At 43.4% G+C, this 20,677-nt stretch overlaps 1 protein-coding gene and 1 gene segment (V, D, J or C); one reads left to right on the top strand and one right to left on the bottom strand.

Annotated features, from left to right (window-relative positions):
- Positions 1 to 20,677, top strand: part of LOC146813330 (T cell receptor beta constant 2-like) — a 934,578-nt gene that overhangs the window by 356,132 nt on the left and 557,769 nt on the right.
- On the bottom strand, positions 11,010 to 19,216 carry LOC146813335 (trypsin-like). Its single transcript, XM_085620147.1, has 5 exons — positions 19,088 to 19,216; positions 16,142 to 16,301; positions 13,621 to 13,874; positions 12,893 to 13,029; positions 11,010 to 11,257 (listed from the first exon to the last, which is right to left on the bottom strand). The coding sequence occupies exons 1-5, from the start codon at positions 19,125 to 19,127 to the stop codon at positions 11,108 to 11,110; spliced, it is 741 nt and encodes a 246-aa protein (XP_085476273.1). The 5' UTR covers positions 19,128 to 19,216; the 3' UTR covers positions 11,010 to 11,107.

The raw sequence follows: 20,677 nt of genomic DNA on the forward strand, positions 1-20,677 counted from the left end.
GTCCATTCTAACAGGCTCATTTCTGATTCATGGACAGTGGGCATTGGTTATTTTACCCCAGTGCCAAGGAACCATCTGGTGTATGTACGCTCTACAGGTTCTGATAACATAACAACCCAGGGAAATGCACATCACATCATATGACCATATTGCAATACTAAATGTAGATGTAAAATCCTTCACTAAAAATTGGTGTCCTGCCTTGAGCACATCCTGGCAGTACTTGTACACTTGAACCAATTTGGCTTCACTAAAATCCATCAGACACATGATATTCTATGCAGGGTGGTCCACCTCATCAAAATAAGGAAGAAAAAAGTGATACTGGCAATACTGGATGCAGAAAAAGCCTTCAACTCGGTGAACTGGTATCTGACCAACGTGTTTGGGAGAGCTGGGTTTGGCTCCGAATTCCTGAGCCTGACTCTGACAGTATGTCAATTCCCATTAGCGGGGATATTTCTCAATGGAGACACAATCGCCATAGCCCAGCTGAAATGAGGCACTATACAGGGCTTCCCCCTGTACCACTACTTTTTGCCTTAGGCATTGTAACCATGGAAGCCCATCATTGGGAGCATAAAGACAAGAGTGGCCTTGACTTAGGAGGAGAGGAACATAAATTCATGCTATTCACGGACAACATTTTATTAGCCTTGACAGAACTGGATGCCTCCCTGCTGAAGCTCCAGTCCAATTTTTTAAAATTCCAACAGGTATCATGCTTTAAAATCAATTGAAACAAATCAGAAATATTAAACCTATCTCTTCTGCGCATAAAGGTAACTGCCCTTTAGGAGAGGGTTCACTAAAATGTGGGCGTGTCAACATGTTACATTGTTGGGCGTCAAGATATCACTGCACCTATCAGATCTTTTTAAGATTCATTTCTGACTTCTCTTGACAGAGATTCGAGGTGCCCTACAGAATTGGGAAGCCCTACGAGCATCATGGTTGCGCAGTATAACAGCACCTAAAATGATCGTTTTGCTGGGACTCTTTTAACTGTTTCATGTCATACCCATACGCCTTCCAGAGCTTTTCTCTCAACACTTTACACTACCTGTCCCTTAAAGATATCTGGAAGGGGAAGACCATGGATATCCTACTAGAAACTTTGTAGATCACAGGAAAAGTGAGGTCTAGCACTCCATGCCGTTAACACCCACTATACAGCATCCCAACATTGTGTTCTAGTAGTCCAGAGTATGAGAGTGTTTGAAAAGACATGGGTCCACATGGAGAGAGCCTTGGTAGGCCCATCGTGTGGGACTTGGTGTGGGAACCTATCATTGAGAGGCCACCTAACCTCTGCTTAAAAAACGCATTGTAAACCACCCTGGCGATATAGGACGAAGTTTATAAGAAATTATGGTTGACCCCATACCACTCCCCATATGCCCCTGTTCACTTTAACTGGGCCATTAAACCTGTGCTTAAACCTGGCCAACTTGATGCATGGATTAGGTGAGGTAGCCTAATGGTGAGAGATATGTACGACTAGGCCATTATCAAAGTTTTTATTGGCTTTTAACTGACTTTTAAATTAGAAAAATCAGATGGACTGCATTTTGCAAAACTATGACATTGGGAGTCCCACCTAACCATAAAAGAAACAGGTATGTGCAACCTAACCCCAACAGAACAATTTTTCAAACTAACTGGTGTAACAAGAGGAGTAATACAAACATTATATCAGCCTATTCTCATCGCAACACTTTCAAATACAGAGCCACACACAGCAAAATGAACCATTGTGGTCCAACACAATGTCATGGCATAACAGTGGTGGAATGTCTGGAGAAACATAAATAAAACCTCCCACCACACTGTGATGGTGCTCGACCATCCGACGGCGGCGGCGACCAATGCAATATGGACGCCGCCGAAAACCCAGGAAGTGGAGTCATCGGTCTAGCTGACTCGGGAGGATGGGCGGACGTGCCCCCTACAAAGGACTGCTGGGTGGCAGAAGCGGTGTGTGGTGTGCGGGAGTCGGAGGCGAGAAAGGAAGAAGAGTGGAGAACGAATGGCCCTGACAGCGAGAATGAAGAAACCAGCGCCGGTCGCAGAAGGAACATCAAGCGGGGCCTGCCTACTGATCGGGTGGAAGGCGAGAAAGACAGCGACCGCTCGAGGAGCACTGCCCATGGGACCACTGTTCTCCCGGACAACGAGGAGGCTGGGTCTTTCTGCAATCTGCTTTGTGAGTTTCTCCAAGGGCTTGTGGTAGAGCTTTCTCCCTGTTGAAGAAGTCTCAGGAACAACAAAGACTTCAAGCTCTTCTGCCCGCAGCACTGGGAGATGTGTGTTTTGTGCTGCAACAGAGGAAAAGCAACTCGACGACGTCTACGATGCTGCTGCTGACTCCGTGTCCTGATGGCACCGCAGAGGGCACCGCCGCAACGCCACACTGTGACCCTGGTCTCACCGACGACATCTGCTGACGCTGCCACCGAGCTGCTGCTCACACTGCGACCTGTGGGCACCATGCTACGCACCGCCTCACTTCACAATGACATCTTGGCACCGCAGAGGGCACCACCACAACATGGCACTGCGACCCTGCCCTGGTCTCAACAACGACATCTGCTGACACCGCCACCAAGTCCCTGCTTGCACCTCAACCTATAGGCACCGCACTCCGCACCGCCTCACTTTACGACAACAACTTGGCCTTCCTGACAATGCCGATCCATGCTGAAATTGATGCCGCTGATTGCACCACGGTTCGATGGCACAGCTCGTAAGTTACACAACGCACCTCCCTCATCAGTTCGTCAGCCGATGACAGCGCTTCAGCACCAACGACGACGCTTCTTCCGCCGTGACCTGCCAGCACCGTGATGAGCACTGCCTTCATCTGACACCGTGACCCTGGTCTAACCGACGATGCCATCTGATGATGCCACCAAACCGCTGCTCGCACCGCGACCTGAGTGCACCACACACCACACCGCTGCACTTCACACCGCAGCACACGACGCCTGCCGACGCCAGCGCTCCTGACTCCAACAGACAGGAGATCGACCTGCAACACGTGTGACTCCGAGGGCCCTGATGACTCCTGCACCGACCTCCGGAACCAACGCCTGCGGACGCCGTGTTTTTGGAAGCTCAACAAGAGGTCACCGACACCATCATTTCTAAAAGGTACTGTTTGTGGGTATTCCCAACACGTTAGCTGGCCCGCGTCGCCGCAGTCAGCCAGAACTGTTTGGATTTGTTTGCTCACAACACCTTGATAGCACCGGAAGGCGCTATCGACATCAAGGAACTGTTTTTAAAGCTTATTTTGACAACTGTAGATTTATAGGTACTGTATTGTGGATTTTAATTGTTTTTGGTCTTGTCTTAATGTATATAAAAATATTGGCTATTTTTCTAAGTGGTGTGGTGTCCTTTTATAGTGCTTACACTGTATTTCTATGGGTTATGTGCAAATGCTTTACACACTGCCTATAAGATAAGCCTTACTGCATGTGCCAAGCTACCAAGGGGGTGAGCAGGGGTTATTTTAGAAGTGTAACTCCCTTATCCTGACTAGAGTGGTGGTTTCTGCCTGGCTTTGGCACATGCCATAGCCTGCTAAGAATACCATTACTAACATTGTTTGTCAGCAGTGAGAATAGAACTTGTGTTTGCACTTGACTTACAGTGATTGGTGTGCACAACTACCATGTCGCAGATCATTACGTACCACATAATATTATATTTGGTCTATTTTTGCCTTTCCATTGGTTTTGAACTTGAACTTTCCAGTACAACATGCCTGAATCAATTGCATCATCTGTTGCATCCTTGGAAGTGGCCTTTGAGGAGGAGACGTTAGAAACCTACAATGTGTGTTGGAATTGAAGGAGATCTGCAAAAACCTCAAAGTTCAAATCAGGGGCTTCACCAGATGAGAGGAGCTACAAAAGGTGCTGAGGGCCTGGGTAGCAGCTAGACATGCTAGTGAACTGTCTGGGGATCTAGGCATGTAGGCAGAGGATCCTATTCCAAGGGTGGATGTGCTTTTGGGAGGGGGGTCACCCTCTAAGCCAGGCAGCAGCAGTTTGTCCCCAGAGGAGCTGGAGGACAGGCGGGAAGCAAGGAGAGTTGCTGTGGAACTGGAGAAGCTTAAGTTAGCCACGGAGGAGAAAAGGATGATGTTAGACCATGAGTTTAAAATGAGAGAGCTGGACCGGGAAGCCAGTAGGGTGAGGCCTAGCCCAGATAGTGGCAGCAAAAGTGTTAGGACCAGTACTAAGGATGAGGTCCACACACACACAGCTTTGGGACCCTGCTTCAAGTAGGGGGTTGACATACACCAGGGGGTTCAGGATTGTGAGGTTACTCCAGTGGTGCACAGTGTCCCTGAGGTGGATTGGGGAACTGGCACAGGGGATAATATTCCTGGTAGTGGGATGGACGCTCTACAAACTCTAGATGAGAGGTGCAGGGAGAGGGGTTCCCCCACGATAGAATCCACAGCAAGTGAGGATGGAGACCAGCCAGAAGACAATGGGTGCAGAGACAGCAACAGTTAGACACTGACTCACCAGTCTTGTGAGAGTGATGTGGGGTACTTTTCTGAGGCACTGGATGGTTGGGTGAAGGGTAGTTTGGTTAACACCTGTGGGGGGCTGTTTGATTCAATTGTTGGAGAGCATATTTTAAGTCCCTGTTTTCCAGAGCTATGCAAACACCCAGTGGATTGTGGGTACTCTGACCCCAGGGAGCTTGCACTGGAGGCAGACCTTTTGTTGGATTGCAGAGGGTCTGGGGAAGCATCTGGAGTGGACTATTTTGCTAATTCATATGAAGCTTAAATGAGATTTCCACTGCAAACCATCCTTTTACTGTGTCAGCATTTACCCTGGAAGTTTAGTTCAGCTATGTTGAGTTTGCTAACCTGATGTGGACACTAAACTTCAAGTCCGAATTTCTGCCCTACAAATGGTGGGGGGAGTGGGGCTGGGTGGGACTAGGAAGGGATGGGGTTTCCCATGTTTCTTCTACGTTCTTCTTCTCTTTCTATTTTAAATATTATACTTTATATTCCTAACAAAATGTACTAGAAATGCTGCAGATTTTGATAACCGACTGGGAATGGTGCACATAAATGGATGAATATGGTCATGTCTGTATGGTATGTCGCTTTGGCACATAAATAAAATTGTCTGTCTATAACCAATGTATAAAAGTGTCCAATGGTAGTCTGAGCTCCCTTGAAGCCATTGGAAGTTCAGTCCTGTTGGAAGTTGGATTATTAGTAGGAGTGAGTACGCACCGAACAATAGAAATATCGCCACCAATGCAATATAAGGACCAAACATGTGCTCAATTAATTATTCCCTTGCTCAACCCTTGGTAGCTGGCATTGAGCAGGCAGGCTTAACTTAGGAGACAGGTACGTAAGGCATTTAAAATCACGAATACAGGTAATAAGTAAGGCACAACATCCAATAAAAATCCAACACCAATTTAGACCATCATTTAAAATGACATATAAATGAGAAAAACTCAAAGGTAGGGAACCGGAGATATGCATTTGACCGTGAGAATTAAAATTTTGAAGCTGACCGTGATGGAGCCCTGGTAGGATACACTAAGTGGGAGACCTTGATCAAAATTTTACCTTTGCACTTATAAACTTTTCTGGAATATTTTCTCTCAACATCAAGAGGGCCTCTCCAGCAGGCCAAATTCACAGCAGCTTTATCATTTTGGTTCAGCGGGAACCCCAGGTCAACTCCTCGAAGTCTTGAGCTCTGGATCTTTCAGCGGGACAAACCTGAATTCCAGGCCGGTCATGGTTCGACATAATTGGCTCAACTCTCGACGTCACCTTATGGAGATTTTTTCAAAAGTTATCCCAAACTGCTCCAAACTCCTGGAACTTCTTCCTGAAGTACCTCTTGAGGGCTCAAAATGTCCAAAACGCAAGTCCAAGGTTACAGAGTCTCTGAGTTTCTCCTCAGAAGTTTTAACTGCAGTTCCCACAATGCACCTGGTGAAATCCTTTAAAGTCCAACTGAAGGGGGTCAGCTGGATTCTTCTTACTGGAGATCATGCTGGTGGTGCTCTTTTAACCTGTTGCTTTCAGGGAGTCCTCTCCTCTTTTTGAAGCAACACAAAGTCCTTAGGGCTGTAATTCCTTAGTGTGCAGCAGGTGCAGTCATTCATAGTGCAGTCCTCTTTGTGCATGCACTTTATTGTAGTATTCCCATATTAGTCTATGAAGCTAAAATGTTTCAATGGGGAAAAACTAAATCAGTAGTTATTCCCTCACCAGGGCACATACAACATTTTTTTAAATGTTCCTTTTTATGTTTACATGGCACCCTACCCTGGGGGCACCTAGGGTAGATCTTAGGGGTGATTTCTATGTAAAAATAAGGTTGTTTTACACTTTGAAAGTACCTTTAAATAGAAAGTAGAATTTGCATATAATTGAAATTTAAAAACAGCTTGGAAAGCAGAGCTGACTTTTAAAAAGACAGCAGGCAACACAGCAGTGTACATACTTAAGTGCATTAAATCTGCTGGGCATCTAAAAATATGTGCCCTACCATATAGTAGGGACTAACAGGTTGATTGCTCGTAAAAAAATATAAATTGCCATATACCTTTTAATCAGAACACTGGTTCTTGACCTGGTTAGCAGAGCCCTGGGCACAGTCAGAGTTATTTACCACCAGAACTAGTCAAAAAATAGGAGGGATCAGGGGCAAAAAGGATTATTTTCTCATAAGTACAAAGAAAAGTGTCACCTGTCAAAGAAATACCAAGAACTACATCCATTATGCCAAGAATAAACACCATGGCAGGGCCAGCATTGTGCCAGAAGTGGGTATCAGTATCCCTTGCGTCTTCACAGTGTTCCACCAATTACCATGGTGAAGCAGCATTAAAACGGGCATCAATACCACCATGCCATGCATTCCAATATTATATCAAGAATTACAATAGTTATGAAAAGTATTATTACCTGCTGCTCCATTTCTGAACCCCTTACCGTAGGTACCCTCTCTAGTGCAACCTCTAGAAAGGAACGCCTGGCACCAAAGGAGGTCTTTATTGTTGGCCTTGTTGAGCATGGTGGCATGGTCTGCCGGTGAGTGCTTTTTAGTGGCCCAGCAGTGTTGATATTGATCAGGGGCATCTGTCTTGGTGGGTATTTGAAAATTTCTAGTGATACTCAAGAGTCGTCGCATTTGCTAAAATTTATGTAATAGGATATTTAGTAAATCTGCATTTCTGCTGGACCAGATGTAGAGTGTAAATGCACTTGCACTGATCGACCTTTATTTCTCCAGAGTAAACTCTTTCCCCCTCTGCTTCTTTGCCTAATACGAAGTCGTCTTTAGCTGTTTCGAGGTTGAGAATCTAATATGTTTGTGGCTAGCTGCAAGCTTATATCCTTAGATAGCAACACCCACCCCTGTGAGCTGATTTACCCCCACAAAAAGTGTGCCATAGTTTAAAAATGTAAATACCTGTTACTAGTACAAAAAAATAGACGAATTTTAGCTTTTGTGAATGGTGCAATGTGTACCCCTGTGTTACATATTTAAGTTCTGAAGTATTTCTGTAAACTAAAAACTTGCAAGCATCCAAGTGGAAAGTGAGATATGGTCATTGTGACAACTGTCAGTTGAAACGTTAAACACCCTGGGTGTGTGGATCCATGTGATACAAAGACAAACATTTATGGTCAAATAGTGCAAGTAAATGTATATACACTTTATTGTGTATGCATATCCATGTGATAATAGGACAAACATTTACTATCAGATAGTACAAGTGAAAGTGTGTGCACCTTATAAAGTGTATATCTCTATGTGAAAACAGATAACCTTTTCCTCTCACATAGTACAAGAGGGCATGTGTACGTTATATAGGGTGTGTGTATCCATGCGATAAAAAGAGAAACATTTCCTGTCACATAGTACACGTGAAAATGTGTACACTATATAGAGAGCATATTTTCGTGTGATAAAAAAGGAAACTTTTACTGTCACATAGTATAAGAGGGCATGTGTACGTTATGTAGTGTATGATTATTAATGAGATGCAAAGACAAACACTTGGGGGCAGATTAGGTTCAGAAAAAGCAAGAAGAACTCAGCTCACAGGCTTTCCGAGCCGCAACGCAACGCAGTTTCAAAACCGACAGCCTCATTACAATGGAGGCTATTGGTTTTGAAACTGGCCAGACATTCCAGCTGGCTTCCGATGGGCTCAAGGTGCTTGTCTGCCAGTGGGAACTGGCATGTAATCCCCTTGGATGGCATTCCATGCCGGGTTTTCTGACATGAAAAGTCTCTCAGAAAGCGAGTTTGGGGGCCCTTAGCGGACTCTGGTTAGGGGACAAGGGGGCATCTATGGTGCCCAACTGTTTATCCCTGCACCATGTGGCAGGCACCTTGAGGTGCAGGGATGAACCAAACTCTCTTTACTGTATGGGAGCTTGTGCAACCGCATCATGTCCAGTCGCATCATTATTCAGCGGTTGGGACTGCCGACTGGAGTACAGTCCGACCCGTATCTGCAACGGTGTCCTGATAAGGCCCTTACTGCCACATAGTGCATGAGGATGAGAGTGCACTATATAGGATGCATAACACCATGCGGGTAAAAAGCTAAATGTAAGTATTTGCATGTTGACATTCAAGGCTAAAAGCAAAGTATGATGTTATCGGCTTCCAGGAGTTGAAGTATTGTCTACATACTTCAACTTCAACAAAAAGAAACACGTTTTGATGCACTAGCTCAAAACTGATATTATGGTGCCCACAACTTGAGAGGCACATTGTGTGAGTGAAAAGGTTACTCTAACATGTAATGATTGCCATTCCTTTCATTGGTAGTTCCTTGATGGAAGTATCTGGCAAAACCCACAAGTGCATATTCTGCTGAACATTTTTCAATAGGCCCCAAGTTTAGAATAGCACATTAGGGGCTTTATGTAGGTAAATTACATTTACCGATTCTTAAATACCGAATTTTACCGATTCGGTATTTATGAATCGGTAAATGTAATGTAGGTAAAAAAATACCGATTCGGTAAGTGTCGGTATTTTAGAATCAGTATTTACCGATTCGGTAATGGTAACCTGTATCTCATTGATTCCTATGGGCCAGGAGGCCCATAGGATTCAATGGGAAGCCAGTTACCATTACCGAATTGGTAAATACCGAATCGGTAATGGGGGGAGCTCAATCAAGGGTGGCAGGGTGTCACATTGACACCCTGTTGCACCCCTGATTCCTGCATGTGTGCACATGTGGCACACATACATGCCCTGAGGGCATGTGTGTCTGCCACATTGCACACATCTAAGGGCCAAAAAATGCATTTACTGAGTCATTCGTCATTTACCACCAACTTTCAGTTGGTGGTAAATAACGAATCCCCACACCCACCACACACTCCCCCTACATCTCATTTCTGTATTCGGTATTTACCGAATCGGTAAAATTACTGATTCGGTAATTTTACCGATTCGGTATATTACCGAATACAGAAATGATCCCCCTACATCCCAAAAGCCTAAATACCGGTCGGTAACGGTATATTTACCGAAAATCGTCCGTTACCGACCGGTATTGACCTACCTACATATGGCCCTAAGTGTCCTATAAAATTAAATTAGATGGTTGTTTACTATATTCAGTGCAGCCAACTGCCCCATCCTTTGTTTTGCTGATTTAAACCAGGCCTCTAGGAGAGCTTCCTTTTACCATATGCATTTTTGGAGTCGTTCTCATTCTACAATGCAGTGAAATGTTATGGTTTCTATCAGGGAGCGATGATTTCCTTGCTACATTTACCTTTGTATCTGAGAAGTGCAGAATCTTTTGATATAGATGTGGTCAATCATTAAGTGAGAGGCTGACTTTTCTGGCACTTGAATAACCGAGAGTGGATATTAATGCTGAACCTTCTGGGGCCATCTCATCTTCGATTCGGACAGGATGTTGGACCTCACAGAGGTAGCGGTTTACACTCACATTTGCTAAAGCATGCAGGGTCTGGGAAGCATTCTGAGTATTTTCAGTACTTACATCACATGTTAGTGACACTTTTGTAAGGAAAGAGTTATAAATGCTGAAGGTTGTCTTTTTGACATATGCAGTCATAGGACTGGCCGTTTCACTTTGTGACCAGGATGTGCGGAACCTCTTAGTATAGATGTGGTCAGTCCACAGTGAGTAGCAGACATCCACCACACTGAGGCAGAACCTTCTGGTGCCATAGGATCCTGGATTTTGACACGATGCTTGACTGCACAGCAGTGGTATATTTTCTAAACAGACACGGTCCGTGCAGGTAACAGCGGTGGGGCCAGGTAAGGGGGGATTTCGAGGAACGATGCAGAGGCAAAATTAATTATTTATTTAATTGTCCCTCCACATCGCCCCTTGAAATCCCACCTCTGTCCCACCATTGTTACCTGCACGGACCATGGCTGCTGCTGAAAGATAGCATGGCTCGGGAGCCATTCTGTTTTTATTTACTTGGAACCTAAATCACCATTTGGTAACAATTCTGGTAGGGAAGCTTTATTAGAGCTGAAGGTTGTCTTTTTGGCACTTACAGTCTCAGAAATAGTCTTTCTTAATGGTTAGATGATGTGGGAGCCCATGGTTGTCTGATACCAGTGTGTTTGATATGTCAGGAGAAGCTTTTCCTCAAGCTGTTCACTCACTCAATAATGAACTCAATATTCCAGTCATCCATTCCAGGACCAAGTTACTCATTTTTCTGTCATACATTCAAGCTATAATTTATTGATTCATCTCTGTATTCATTCATCCATACGTTAACCTACCTATTTAGTCATTCTTCCATTTGTCTATATGCTCAGACAAATTCACCAATCAGTGAAGAAGCACTTGCACATATAAAATTCGAGGCCTATTGACTTTGCCATTGCTTGTTTTGCCTGAAGGCTATATTTAAATGTATTTGATCAATTCATATGCAGGAAGGAATAGATAAAAGAAAATAGATAAACTTCAGTTTTTATTCCATGATTTATTTTTCCTCCACAGCAGTACAGAGTCAAATCAAGAAGTTACATTCTGTGAGCATCATCTCAGGTAGGAAATGTTCTTAGTTTGAAGCCACAGTGCTCTGAATCCAGTTGACGTAGTTGCAGACCTTGGTGTAAACTCCTGGGTAGTTTCTCTGAGCACAACCAATACCCCAGGAGACCACACCCTGCAGCTGACCATTGCAGACCACTGGGCCACCGGAATCACCCTGAAAGAAAGAAGACAATGTTCATAGAATGTTGAATTGCGAATACTATGTGCAATCCGAGACTAATGCGTACAATAAAGTCAACCTCATTGCACTACTCTGACAGAATACGATAATGAAATCACAACTTGTATCATTCATCACATGTGAGTAATGGTTGCAAGCATAGTATTCTGTTGTATGTGTTCTGAAATATTGATCATTACTTTGGTTGTTAAATCCCTTTTTAGCCAAATGCACTTTTCCTAAGTGTCGCACCATACACCACCGCATGTGGCATAGCATTTTGTATGAACACCCAATCACTTCCCATAATTGATTTGTAATGCCATTGGCAATTTTTTTTTATTTATTTGTCTTCGGTCTATGCATGCATTTATTCATGAAGAATGTTGATTTGATTGCAGACTACATCACAAAAGGGTCCCCAAGATGCTCGAGGCACAAGTCAACAGACACCAGTATTGTGTCCAGGTCTGGAGACCAGTTAGCGGTGCTAGTGCCCTGTGTTATTGTTATTCTGGCCTTAGAGGAATGTTAAAGGGGGTTTTCTGGAGCTCTAGAATATAGCGCATCTGAAGCATTTTGAAGGTACCGCAGGGATGAGAGAGATAAAGCCTAGAGTGGGGCGTTCCAGTACTGAGGGGGCAGTGGGGTACATAGTAGCAGTGAGGCAATACGATTACAAGCCTGATGGATTGGAAGAGGCATAAAGAGAGATGGTCTGAACAAAATCAAGAGAAATGACGAAAATATCTGAACTCTAGCTGTGAACCTTTTAAAGGGACCTGGTGTGTGAAGGAGGAGCAAATTTACATGGTTGAAAAGACCAAGGATAGCAATTTCTAACCTTTTTCAAATGGTTTTGGTTGAAACCATGCTGGAAGGTGAGGTGCACTGCAACAAATGTCCTCTTTTCATCGTACAATTTCCCCACAGAATGTGAAAAGCACCTTACGCCCTATTCCATCACTGATGTATTCTCCTGAGAATTGGGTCGGGATCTGATCACGACCCAGAATCCAGACACAGTGATCCTGTTGAATGAGCTTGTATAAAATACATCTATTCTTCCCATAGTAAGGGATAGTAAGGTGGCCTCACAGAGGGGGAAAGTGAATGCATCCCGAGGCCTTGTTCAGAAGGTATTGATGCATTCAGTGCACACTGTGGCAAAACCAGAGGCACGCTTATCAGCCAGGGATCCATTCCTAATTCAGTCCTTCCTCAGCTCCTGCCAACACTACCCTCATCAATTTGTTCTTCTTCTAAACTTATTGCCTTTTAGTCTGTTTCTAAATATTCCTCTCTCCTTCTAGTCGTTTTCTTCTCCACCGAAACAAAACCCTAGAATAAGAGTCAATGTTCTGCACCTGTGCCTTGGACTCTTCTTGGTAACACAAATGCGTTAAAGAGGCAGACAAATACGTATTGAATATCACCTTTGAGTTTTGTTACCTCTTTGATATTTTATTTTATTTTGATTTAATAGTTTACCCAGTATTGAGTCCTGTCTATCAATTAATTATTACTCCAGTTCCTATGAGCTGAATCTACTACAGATCCAACCATGATGTGCAATGAATTATGTACGTTGTGCTGGTGCCGTGTGAAATACCTTAGAATGTCACATACCTGGCAAGAGTCCTTTCCGCCTTCAAGGTATCCTGCGCAGAACATGTTGTTGGTGATCTGCCCTGGGTAGGAGCTGGTGCATTGGCTGGTGGTCAGGATTGGGGCATTCAGGCACTGCAGGGTGTTGGGGTAGTTTGCTGATGAAAAGCGGATAACAAATTAATTTATGTTGGCAATAGAAATATAACAATTTTTGTCCTGCACAACACATGTCCTACTGTAGATTATAATGAGAAGAATAACTGCACAATAAAACATCTAAACAATCAAGAGGATAAGATGCCCTGTGGAGAGACCTTCACGATTTGATACCGTGCATTACAGTAAATTGTAGGACATTTTTTTCACCTTTTTCTCCATTTCCTCTAGACTTTTGGCAGAGGTTAGAACCAGCAGCAATGCAGTACACAAAGAGGTTAGTTATTAATATTATTTTGCTTTCCTGTCATACATTATTTGCTAGTGTACAATGTCATTGATTACCCGCACACTCAACAGGAGAATTGACTTCACAATTAAAGACTAAATACCTCCTATTGTATGTCGATTAGACTTAATTGGAAGTGGTGGTCAACAATATGAGACTGCTCTGGGATAAATTCTGGCCCTGAGCATTGCTCTAATGAATTTTCTGTAAGGTATTGACCTGCCATTTAATAGTGAATTGCACATCACCCCCCACTTATAGTTCTTGTTAAAGATAAATCCTTGTCCCCTAGACTACTTACAGCCACTGCCGGACATGTTGCCCCATCCTGAGATCAGACACTGGGTTCCAGATGCAGCGCAGCCTGATGGGAGGGCGACGGCCTTGACGTAGCTGTTGAGAGTCGCGGCTCTGGACAGTTTGATCAGCATGATGTCATTGTCCAGGTTCCTGGAGCTGTAGTTGGGGTGTCTGATGACCTTGGTGGAATCAATGAACTGTTCGGTTCCTTCATTTGATGCAATGTTGTGCTCTCCAAGTCTCACATTGATACGTCTGGAACAAGAACCAAATTAAATATTGCCTTTTAATTCTTTATAGCCAAAACAGCAGTTTTATACATCCTAGGCCCGATGTTCGACCATTGGATTAAGCGCCTTGGAATTTGCGACAAATTGTGAGTCGCAAATTGCAAGGCGCTAAATCCAATGTACAACAGTGTCAAAGGCACTGTTAGCTATTCCCAATGGGGTCGCAAAATGCGAGGCTCATCAATATTCATGAGCCACTCTCAATTTGCGACCCCATTGGGAATGGCCAGCCTCACAAGGATGGTGGCCTGCTGGGGTCAGCAGACCACGATGTCTGTGACTGCTTTTCAATAAAGCCGTTTTTTTTTTAATGCAAACCGTTTTCCTTAAAGGACCCTGAGACCACCGCCTGCCCTTAAAAATATTTTTCCTTGCATTCACAAAGGGGAAGGGGTTCCCTGCTCCCTTCCCATTTGCAAGTGCTTTAACACCATTTCTGAGAAGGGTGGTAAACCGCGACTGTTTTGCGACCGCAATTGCGGTTGCAAATGAGTCATACATAGCTGCGGGACTAGATATTAGGAAGAGATGACCTTGGTACGCCCCTTCCTAATTGAGACTCAGTATTCCTATTTTGTGAGTTGCAAATAAATTACGACTCGCAAAATAGGAACAGTACATGGCCAACTCGTTTTTTGCTGTCGCAAAGGGGTCTGCAACCCCCTTGCGACTGCAAAATACGGTCGTACATCTGGCCCGAAATCATTTAGCTGTCTTGAAAATGTTCTTCTATTTGGTTGTTTTCGCCCGGGTATGTTTTTTAATAAGGTAAGAGCAACCCTCACCAACTTAGTTAGTCTCTTAAGTACCATACCTCCTGCAACAATGTCAAGCTTGTGAGACATTTTTATGAGATATCAAGTGTTCTATGGGGAGCCTCAAGAAAGCACCCATTGCAGCCAATCCTGGCTTCCCATCTGCATATACATAACTACCAGTTGGGCAGCAGGGTTTGCTCCTTCTGTTTGTCACCCACCACGAGACCAGGCTTCCTTCTATCCATGACAGGAGATTGAGTCCTTGATTGACTGTCAGACTCTGATCACCTGATATCCAAAGGGTACTGCTGTCTTTGAAAGCCTTATAATTGTTCTCTCCACAGTTTTTCAGTGATTGCCTCAATAATGGATGCCTTGATACAGGCCTTAAATAATGAATTTCCTTGGGGTCTGCTGTTATATATTTTATATTATGTGTGCCACCACTGTATGGTGTCATGTCTTGTATAGGGAACAATCTGAAACTACCAAATTACCAATTTGAGTCTTTGAGTTGCCAGTAAATACACCATTGTCTTTGGATAACAAACTGCTGGCAGGGCGCTCAAATGCTGCTTCCCCGACCGGCCCATGAAACCTGCTAACAAGAGTGAGTGTTCCTACTGAGGTGGTCAGATTTGTTCACTTGCCATCTGGAGCCAGAACTGATATCACTTGGTGTCCTCGTCAGAACATTGTTGACCTTACAACAGTATTAGTTATATATGTTCATATCTCATGCATTCTTCAGACTTGAATGGCACCACTACATCCTTCATCTGCCAAGGATTATACGCAATTATTCTCTATTTCTATTCCACTATCCAGTCATGAAATGTGTCCATGTGCAATGGGTATTACAGAAGGGGGCACACAAGCATCTGCAGCCATTTTAACAACATGGAAGAGCCCTCGAGCACAGAAGCAGCAAAAAAATACCCATTAAACTCAATTCTTACCAGAGGGCTTATAGACACTTTTTCAAAAATGAAAAGACTTTTGGCTACACCGTGGAATTAATACATGAGCTAATATGGTCAATTTGGAAGCTTCTCAAGTTTAGGTAGAATAATTATACCCATATGCTCAACTATTGACTGTCCCGAAGCATACGCTCAAAGGTTCCGGGATAGAATTGAAAACAGCTGACATGGCTCAATGCCAAATAAATAAATGAGCCGCTGTAGGTCAATAATTGAATTGAATTATATTAATAACAAAGATTGGGTTTACCCACCTTTCCCTAGATACTCTATGAAATAAAAGTACTTCCTGCCCTCACTCCTAGGGCATCTGTCAGATGTCCTGCTTTTAAGTATAATCTAGATTGGTCTATCAGGCGAGGACCTGCTGTTCTTAATGGAACTGAAATTGTCTTACATTCAGCTTGGGTGATTACTTTCTTGCAAGTTGAATTCACTAAAAATGTATACTCTAGCCAATACCATGCATGGCTGAACTTCAGTGGACTTACGATTGGTAGCAGTGAGCAGCCGACACAACCCATTGGCTGTTGATGAGGGACCCGCCGCAGAAATGGTAGCCGACATTCAGGGACACTTGATAGGGGAGTGCATTCTTCCCACAAGTGTAGCCACCAACAATTTTATCATCATCATCAATGGGGAAAGCAGCTGAAAGAGAGGCAAGAAATATACCAAAGGTGAATTAATTTATAAAATACTCCATTGCGCGACACATACACCATCACCGACATCAACTATGATGATGAGGTGATACATTCTAAATTAGCAAATAGCTGCCACACTTTTCTTAAAATATCAGATTCTGCTAGATGAACATAGGTGAGAAAGATCTGTAAATGTTGAATTTTCGTAGAGATAATTTGCATATTTGTTGGTCAATTGAAAATCTGACTGAATGTAACTCTCCAGAGAGATAAAAAGGTGAGCACAACATTGTTACAATCGGTTTCTGAATGGGCGTGTCATAGTAACTTGGGGGCTTATTTACAAGCCCCTTGCACCACCGGAGCATCACTTTTTATGATACCCTGGAAGTAAAGAGAGCAAACCCATATCTACGAGGCCACGCAAAGCCACTTTGCATGGCTTTTCATGACCTCGTAGATATAGTGTAAGGCGAACACAGCGCAAGTTGCTGTGTTGCCGTGCCCTGCATCAAGGAGGCATTCCATGGGTGTTGCAGTGGGCTTTCCATTGCAGCACCCATGCAGTGCCGGACTGGAAACCAGAACTGGCCCTGGCAAACTGATCAGCCGCCCCCCCTGTGGGGCAGGGGGGTGTGCGGCCGAACTGTTTCCTAGGGCCGGTTTCTGCCGATTTTGTTACAGGGGGCCGATATTGCTGACCTCCGGTAACAAAAACGGCCCACCAGTGGCCCAAAACCGGCCCCCACCCTTGCGGCCCACCAGGGAAAGACCCAGTGCCAGCTACAGCCAGTCTGGTCCTGCACCCATGGGCTTTGGCACATTCCCAGATTTACAAGGATCTGTAAACCTGGCAAAGGGTCAAAACTGTCTGCCTCCCTAGGGGAGCCATCAAGAGGAGATATATCTTTATTTCTCCTTGTTTTTTCCTCTTTTCATGTGTGCTGCACGTAGGAGGACAAAGCTTCCATAGATTCTTTTTTGAGCAGGAAGGTTTCCTGTCTTGCACAAAAACAATCCTGCCAACAACTCAGACAGCTTTGCAACATGGTGCAAGGGGCCTGCATTGGCTCTAGGCACCAAATTGTGCGCTGGTGCTGGCTGAAAGGAGGGCAATGCACCATATCTTGTAAATACGGTGCCTTCCTTCCCTTTCGAATTGGCGTAGGACAGTGCAGCTAAAAGACTTATGGTACTGCCCTATGCCAATTCATTGTAAATTACGCTCCAAGTGCATAAGACTGACACAACAAGCTACAAAGTTCAGTGCACTGCTGTGGTAACCATAATGTGATGTCCTGAAGTCATCAGGGAACGTGCTGCCCAGAAATATCACCATAGAAAGAACAAACACTATATTGGTCATGAGGAATTAGTTTTTGGCTAAAAGTCTCTTGAAGCAGTAATTCTCCTTGTCTCGTGCATGATCTAGCTATGCAATAGGCCTATTGGTTTTTCATTTAAGTTTAATTTAAACCAACCTGAAAAGAGATAACCCGCAAAAGTAATAGCTACATTTCAAAGGTGAATTAATCTATTCATTTTATTTCTCTGTTTGTTGTAATGAATTGCTTTTTTAACATTACCTACAATGCAGCATTTCTCACTTTTTAAAGGAAATGCTATGAATGTTTGGTAGCCAAGTTATCAAACTCTCCTGAGTCTAATATTCTAAAGAGCGCTGGCATGTAGTTCGGAAATGATTTTGGCCCAGGTAGGATATATTTTTAAAAAAGAGTATCAAACAACAAGCCATCATATACAAAAGTATGATTGACAACTATCCCCAGAATTTCCGTTCTGAGAACATTTGAAAAAAAAAAGAAATGGTATAAAAAACAACAAACTGCTCTTCAGCATTCTCATATTCCATAAGCACAAAACTCCGTCCAACAGATACTCTACAATGGCCAAATATTAAAGCATAATTAACGTTTTTTCCATAAAGTAGAGAAGAATCACTATCATTCACCATTTAGAGTTAGCATGTCTAGTTTGTATACTCAGAGGCGCTTATAACGCTGGACACCCAGCTATAAATATAAACAACTGTTTGTTCATTCAACGTAGGCGATTGGGTGAAGGCATGATCAAGTCAAATGGAACCACAATTGCCAGTGAGGGATGCACCACAGTTGTGTGTCTCCCAGTAATTGCACTCTAATCACTATTTTAGAGGGGCTGTAGAGAATGAGGTCTGAACCAATCTTAAAGAAGCTGTTGCAATATTTGATTGATATAAGTTTGTTTACATTGATTCACTAACATGAAACTCAGTAAGGTTTCATGGTATTCTACTGTACACTAAATCACTCAAACCAATGTAATGGCTTGTGGTGGTAGGCCTTCACTCAGTAGTACAATAACTTGGTGAGTAGTAATAATGAATTCAATGTACCAATCAGAAGAGCAGGTCACACGGTCCAGGACTCCTGACCACTTTACGCTCCATAAAGTTAAGGCGGCCGTGTGTGGCCTGTGCGGATGCCAGTTTTCTGTCAATGGACACAGAGTTGGATCTCAATAACTTCCGATGTGCTTGCTGATCAACCTTGATGATCTGCGGATTGACACATTTGACCTCCATCCTTCACTTGATGAGCAGTGATAGACCCAAATCAATATATTTAGCAGAAATGTGAAATGACCCATTCAGAATAGCAGGTCATACATTCAAAGACTCCTGCACCCTTTTAACATTGGTGAGAAAATGGGGAGAAAACCCTGCCTTTTGAGAGTGGATTGATGAAGTTAACTTCCCCAGTGACATGTGGTGTAATGCTAACTCACCAGCAGCCCCCAGGAGGGCACAGATCAGAAGGAACTTCATGGTTGTCCTGTGAGTGCTCGCAGTGTGATTCCCCTGCTGGAGATCCGGGTATTTATACCCAACCAGACCCAGCTTTATCTGCTCCTTTCCAAGGCTACTTCTATTTTTGTGTGAAGCTGGTGATGATATGGAAAGAAAATGCATATAATGTACTGAAGTTAGTAGAATACAAGATCAATAGGTTAATGATTAGCTGTTTGTTTTTCTCTCAAACTTTGCCCTTTATTTAACCACCATCGAGTGACTGCACACTAGGAGCTCACCATCCACTGATGAGCTGCACTGAACATGGGAACTGGGCACAGCAGATGGCAACACCTGCATGGATAGGAAGGAGCTAAACCCATGATCTCTTCTAAGTCTTAACCCCTTCAGTGCCCCGCCCTTTCCCCCTCCTGTGCCGGGCATTGTATTAGCGGGCGGGGTCCATGACGAGATAGTCTCGTCATGGGCACAGCGCAACCGCGCTCCATGACGAGACTATCTCGTCATGGGCATAGAAGAGGTTAAAAGGAACGAGGAATAAGATTTAGATCAAAGCTCAGCCATTCATAATAAGTTATCCAAAACACATAACTCACTGTTCCATAAAATTCTGTTCAGTGTCTGGCTCTCAAATACCAGCCCCCCCAAAAAGGTAAACTATTAGCATGATGTGAGTGAGGAAATCACTATTTTAGATCTGTCTCAGAAAACTAGTGTTAAAAGATATGAATATAGATCAAAACAGAGCATTTTTGTTATCTTCACATATTACAACATTTATATTATGCATACCACAAAACTCAAGAATACTTGACACATTTAAAACAAGCATTAACAAAGCCAATGCTTTTACCAATGCTGTGCAATGGTGTGACTGCTGAGCAGCAAGGCTAAAAGTAGAAGAAAAAAGTTTTAAAATGTGCAATGCCATGGTCAATGTTGGCAGGGTGATAGCACTTTTCTTTTAAGTACAGCACATACAGCACAGCAGGCGTTCCACTCTACAAAGTATCTAAAAAAAATTCGACAAAGCCAATAGATCTTGCATATGTGAGGCCTATTGGCTTTGCCAGTGCAGGTTTAGAAACACTTATAAGTATAAGCTCTACAAAGTGCATTGTGCCCCAGGGGGACTGGAACATGGTCACCATGTCTACTGAATTCTAGTCAATAAGACAATTAATAGTGCCTGAGTGAAAACGACAATGAATATCAGATGCGTAATAAGATGCAAAACTAGAAGCCGCTGAAATCGACACAGAAAGAAAAAAATTAAATAACATTGATGAATGAGGTCAGAAGGTTGATATAGACATGAAAACTTAGAATGTATAGATTGTGAATGAGTCCTGTTTCATCCCTGATGAAAGATTCCCCAGCTGAACTAGAAAACGGCATGTCTGTAAGCTTGCGCCCACCAGCTTTGAGGCCTGATGTCATTTCTTTTAGTTAATTAATTACGTGCTAGAAAATTAATTACCGATGACATCTCAAATGGCATAATTGATGATATCACTGATGAAATCATCGATGACATCTTCCAAACTTCTTTTGTACACATTGCT

The sequence above is a fragment of the Triturus cristatus genome, chromosome 7 (genome assembly GCF_964204655.1).
Source record: "Triturus cristatus chromosome 7, aTriCri1.1, whole genome shotgun sequence".
NCBI classification, from domain to species: Eukaryota; Metazoa; Chordata; class Amphibia; order Caudata; family Salamandridae; genus Triturus; species Triturus cristatus.